The sequence below is a fragment of the Schistocerca cancellata genome, chromosome 2 (genome assembly GCF_023864275.1).
Source record: "Schistocerca cancellata isolate TAMUIC-IGC-003103 chromosome 2, iqSchCanc2.1, whole genome shotgun sequence".
Classification (NCBI taxonomy): Eukaryota; Metazoa; Arthropoda; class Insecta; order Orthoptera; family Acrididae; genus Schistocerca; species Schistocerca cancellata.
The window spans coordinates 188,417,650-188,423,649 of NC_064627.1; the positions used below are offsets into that span (position 1 = coordinate 188,417,650).

Consider the following 6,000-nt stretch of genomic DNA (forward strand, 5'->3'; position numbering starts at 1 on the left):
CTGGTGGCTGGTAAAGCTCAGCAATCACAACTCAGGCAGTGCACTTACCTTGTATCCTCGGTTGGGTGAAGTGAACCTGGGTCCACCATGATGGAAGACTTGTGATGCTGTCAGCAGCAAACTGAATGTGGACAAGGTGACAGTAGCAAACACTGCGAAAGCTACCATCTCAAAGCAGCAGTCGCTGATTCCTCCAAGGCTCCAACAGAACAGCTCTCCTGTTCCAAGACTAGATTTGGATGGAACTCATCTTCTAAATTGTTTCAACGGCTTTGGTCTCCTTTGTCCCATGGTTTACTTGCATTGGTTTATCCACATGCATCCTCCAGCTGATGGAGTTTGGTCTTACAAACTTGTGGATTGCTTTACTTTATTCACCTAACAAACAAATGGCTGCCAGGAGAAAGTTCCTTCTAGGACAGCCAGGTTCCCCTGACTTACTATTTTCTAGCAGCACCTTTGGTGCACTTATTCCACTCTGCCAGACTTACTCTTCAGAGAACAACGTTTCTGGTGTGCAGCTGGGCAATCAAGGATTTAGAGATGTGTACCAGACCAACTGGTGATGGGCTTGCATCTAGGAAGAGCTTTTCTTGTAGTAGTGATATACCTTCCTGTCACACATACTGCTGTTGTAGAACTGAATTATATGAGGGGCCTATTCTAGTATATGGAATCACATCACATACAAACAAAATAACCTGTATGTTAAATCACTTCACTCCTACATTAACCGCCATTTACATATTTCTGTCATGGGAGCACAAAATTGATAAAAGTGCTTGCACACTTGCTGAAGGGCCACAAAAGTGTGTCCTCTTATTACTCCAGTATTTTTTTTTTCAGAGTAGCAGCTTTCATTCTGAGTTACTCAATGAAATTTGGCTATTATAAGTTGAATAGTATTCACCAGTACAGTGATAGTTTCCTTTTAATACAGTACACGGATTAACTTTCTATGATTTCCTTCTCTTTCATTAATGTATACGTTTACACATTCCATGTCCCTGAAGGTTCTACTTCTTGATGGGGTCTGTGGAACATAATGAATGAATGAAGGAATAACATCTATAACTGGAACAGCTTAATTGCATTCTACATCAGGGCTTCAACTACCTCTTGCTGTGTCATAAAATGAGGAATATTCCCTCAACTATCCGTCTTATCCCTTCCAAATTAGTATTACACCACCCAGTCATCCTATGCAGTATATTTGTCTGTTCATATATCTGTCCTGCTTCCAACTAGCTGCTTGATGCACCATACTCGTATATCTGTGGAAATTCTGAGTGTAAGGACAAAGCAGGCATGAGTGACTGCTGCTAAGTGTTATCAACTTTGATAAGAGCAACAGTTGTATTTGTTGCTGTAAATTACATATTGGGAACACTTTAATATTTAAGGTTAAGAAATATCAACTGTATAGTAAGATAAGTGGCTGGTTTTAGGAATAAAATTTTTTAATCTTCACCTATGTGCTGCACGTCCATAACATTCAATCATGGGTTAGGCCACAATATTATGCACTGAAATAGACAGCTTTTGTTTTTCAAACTAGACCATATGCTGCCATCTGTTAGGTTTTTGTTGTATTAAATGCTACCAGTCAATGCCAACTGCTGTAAACTGATTATGTTATTAGTCCAAGAAGTATGGAAAACCATACATCACAAAAGCTGTGGATAAAATCACTGCTCCTTTCATAGCCTCATTTCATCTTACTCTTTTATCCAAATATATACCCATAATTTTGTATGCACTGCTTCATTAATTTTCTGCTCTTTAATATTTACTTAAGAACATTGCAAGCAGGAAATTAATGTGATCTGTGTTTGAAGGTGTTATTGTTAGGTATTATTGTTACATTATTTGTTGTACATGTCCTGTAGTTTGTAACAAAGACTTTGCACAGGCCATATTATAAAGTTAGTATCATTGATATGTTTTTGTCATCAGTTAATATATAAGTATTTGTTTGAGCAAATGCTGACAACTGAAGATAAAAAACTTACCATATTTTATGGGCTACAAGACACACTTTTTTTGTTGAAAAATTGTCTCCAAAATTCAGGTGTGTCTTTTACTCGACATTCATATAAAAATGTCTAGTGTGTGATTTAAAATTCCTGCCCATCTTAAAAATGGCCATATATTTGATGCTGCAGGAAACTTACTTCTATCTGGCAACAATGAATTCAACTGACAGCAGCAGTGCACCGATGCAACGAACATGAGTTGAAGGGATTCACAAGCTTGACAGCACTGACTCCCTCCTGCTTCACCATCACAAAACCAGAATACCATCTAGCATATGATGCAACATCGCAATCTGTGGGATACGTGAACTTGAATTGAAAGTGATTTATGTTATCGGTAACAGTACAATATTTTTGTTAGTGGCTAGTTCCATAATGGAAAAAATAAAAGATATTCATATGATGTGAGATATAAATTGAAAGTAATAACATATGCAGAAGAACATGGAAACAGAGCAAGTGAGTGGCATTTCAGCCCTCCACACTAGAAAAAACTATTTGTGATTGTCAGGCTAGTAAAGAAGAACCGAAAAAAATGAGCAAGACTAAATGTGCAAATAGAGGACTAATGCAAACTGGCCAAAACTAGAAGATGACATATTGAAATTGATTCAAGGGCCCATCAAAATGACATTGGAATTAATACAAAAATGATTCAAATACATGCTCTCAAGCTAGTGCTACAGCGGAACTTAACAGACTTTAAGGGTGGAGTTGGTTAGTGCTACAGGTTTACAAAGTGTTTGTGGACTTAGCATGCAAACCAAAACCAAAATATCTCAGAAAATGCACAAGAGTATGAAGAGAAAATATTATCTTTCCATCACTTTATGATTCAACATCAAAAGAAAACCCGTGTGGACCTAAGCCAAACAGTGAATATGGATGAAAGTCCTCTGACATTTAATGTGATGAGTAACAGAACTGTTGCCATGTGTGTAAGTGCATGTGTGTGAATTCCTAAGGGACCAAACTGCTGGGGTGATCAGTCACTGTTGCCATGAAAGGTGCTAAAACTGTAAATATAAAAACAAGTGGACATGAAAAAATGCACTACACTGTTGTCCTTTCATGTTGTGCTGATGGTACTAAACTTAATCCAATGATCATTTTCAAGTGCAAAAATATGCCAAAACCTTCTGAAACACTGCCAGGTGTTGTTGTTCATGTACATGTCAAGGATTGGATGGACAACGCTGATATGAAATTATGGATTAACAGAGTGTGGGAGAGAAGAGAAGGTGCTTTATTGTTCTCTTCTTGTGCTAGATCAGTTTAGTAGTCATTCAAAAAATTCTGTGAAAGAGAAATTGAGACACGGAAATACAGAGTTTGCTGTTATTCCAGGAGGACCTACTTCACAATTGCAAGCTCTTGATGTCTTGATAACTAAACCCCTTAAAGTGCATACGAAGGAGGAATGGACCTAAGCCAAACAGTGAATATGGATGAAAGTCCTCTGACATTTAATGTGATGAGTAACAGAACTGTTTCCATGTGTGTAAGTGCATGTGTGTGAATTTTAAGGGACCAAACTGCTGGGGCCATCAGTCACTGTTGCCATGAAAGGTGCTAAAACTGTAAATATAAAAACAAGTGGACATGAAAAAATGCACTACACTGTTGTCCTTTCATGTTGTGCTGATGGTACTAAACTTAATCCAATGATCATTTTCAAGTGCAAAAATATGCCAAAACCTTCTGAAACACTGCCAGGTGTTGTTGTTCATGTACATGTCAAGGATTGGATGGACAATGCTGATATGAAATTTGGATTAACAGAGTGTGGGAGAGAAGAGAAGGTGCTTTATTGTTCTCTTCTTGTGCTAGATCAGTTTAGTAGTCATTCAAAAAATTCTGTGAAAGAGAAATTGAGACAGGGAAATACAGAGTTTACTGTTATTCCAGGAGGACCTACTTCACAATTGCAAGCTCTTGATGTCTTGATAACCAAACCCCTTAAAGTGCATATGAGGGAGGAATGGAACAAATGGATGATGGATGAAACCCAGCATGAATTCACATGGGAGGGAAATTTAAAACAACCTACAATCAAAGAAGTGTGTCAATGGATAAAATAGTCGTGGTCTAGAGTGAGAGAAGAGATTATTATTAAATCTTTCAAGAAGTGCGGCATAAGTAACACTGTTGATGACAGTGAAGACCATCTTATATATGAAGAGGACAATGATGATGACGAAGAGGAAGATTAAGAAAAAAAAGATAAAAAGAAGAAGAAGAAGAAAGTTCAAATGATGATTTTCAGGGATTTTAAAGGTCAGTTCAGTTTTATAAACTAAGAATTTTTTTTAGTCTGGATTTGCAATCTAAAAATAAAAATGATAAAAATGTAATTAAAAAAAGGTTAAAAATTAAGGTACATCTTATAGTCCATAGCATCTTATAGTCCATAAAATATGGTAAATCAAGAAAAGATATATCCCTCTGATAGGGTCTAAGAGCTCTACAGATAATGTAGCTGTTATTGTCCTCAGAGAAGGTACATACAACTTACACTAAGCTTATGCTAGCGTAGTTGTCGCTTTGGTCCAAGCTGTGCATCCTCTGTTGCAATGCAAGTTGGAGATGTAATGGCCACTGCACATGACAGTTAACAGGATACACTACCATACTACAGCATATAAAGTGAACTGTCTGGCACTGAGCTGCTGCTCACCAGAGAATGCTGTGTGGCATCAAATCCAGGACTACTTATTCCATTTTAAAAAAGAAATTGGCTTGTCAGTCTTCAGCGCACTATCTCACTGAAATATTTTACTGAAATCACAAGAATGCATCCTAATGCATTATCCAAAAGATACAGAATTTTATAGTTTATTGGGCACTCTCTTTCTCTCTGTTCATTTTATCTTTGTTGTTCAATTATTAAATTAACTGGTTGTTACTTTTGTTAAAAGGCGTTATTATTAATTCATACTTCATTATGTACCTAATTTGTTTTCAGCTCTGCTTTACCATTGTGGTACTCATCTTGCCGAGGGCTTACTCTGAAGATGTTGAGAGCAGTACGACACCCTCATTTTATGGATCAACTAGTGCTGAAAATTTCACTCCAACCGAGACAGTGACAGGAATGGATGGAGAGCTGGAGACAGAGAGGACAGTTCAAGACAATGGTTCAGATGCCAAAGAAACTATGCAGACTGCAAATTTTGTGTATCCTGTAGGGGTGGTTGTTGTTGGAGTTCATCGTCCTTTCTATCCTCCTTATTTTTACCGACCTTTCTATCCTCCGCCTCCTCCCCCTCCCCCTCCGCCTCCTCCTCCTCCTCCGCCTCCTCCACATTTCTTTCACCCATGGAGGAGATGGTGGGGGTAATGTTTAACATATGTACATTAAAATTACATCTTTATGCAGAATACTGTAAGCCTGAGATGTTCAACCGACAGAAAGAAAATGTTGTTACAACAGAAAGATAAGCTTAAAATATATGGTTTTAGTCCACAGTACATAGTCAATCATTAGTTGTCAACATATCCTGATTCATCTTGAAACCTTATTTTCATCTCAAGGTATATTGTTTCATTTGAATATTTATTTTAATTTATTTTATTTTGTATACTGGATTGTCACACTGATTTTAAATAGAAGCAACCATAGCTCAACAGTGATTATATGTAAATTTAGTCATAGAATATGCACTACATTTGAAAAGCCACAGACTGAATGTCTCTTCCATCAATCTTATTGAACCTAATGATCTCCCTCTTTTTTCTTCTAAAAACATTAATGGGTAATATGCACCTGCAAAAGTAAGTCAATAATTATCTTGTAGACAGCCTTTTTTCAATAAATCTGTAACAGTCCTACTGTTTTTGTACTTAATTCAAATAAATCTGTTTCATAAATGCATGGAAGATATTTTATATGCTAAGTGGGCAAAATTACAGTTAAAATGAAGTGATTATATTCATCTTAAATATTCGTTCTAATATCTTGAAA

The 6,000-nt window shown here is 36.8% G+C and overlaps 1 protein-coding gene across 1 annotated transcript in view; it reads left to right on the top strand.

Moving 5' to 3' along the window:
• Positions 1-5,786, top strand: part of LOC126144377 (protein enabled homolog) — a 30,381-nt gene extending 24,595 nt beyond the window's left edge. The window contains exon 2 of the mRNA XM_049915487.1: positions 5,002-5,786. Within this exon, the coding sequence (XP_049771444.1) occupies positions 5,002-5,376 (375 nt within the window). The 3' untranslated portion in view covers positions 5,377-5,786. The remainder of the gene's footprint in view (positions 1-5,001) is intronic.
• The last annotated feature ends 214 nt before the right edge of the window (positions 5,787-6,000 follow it).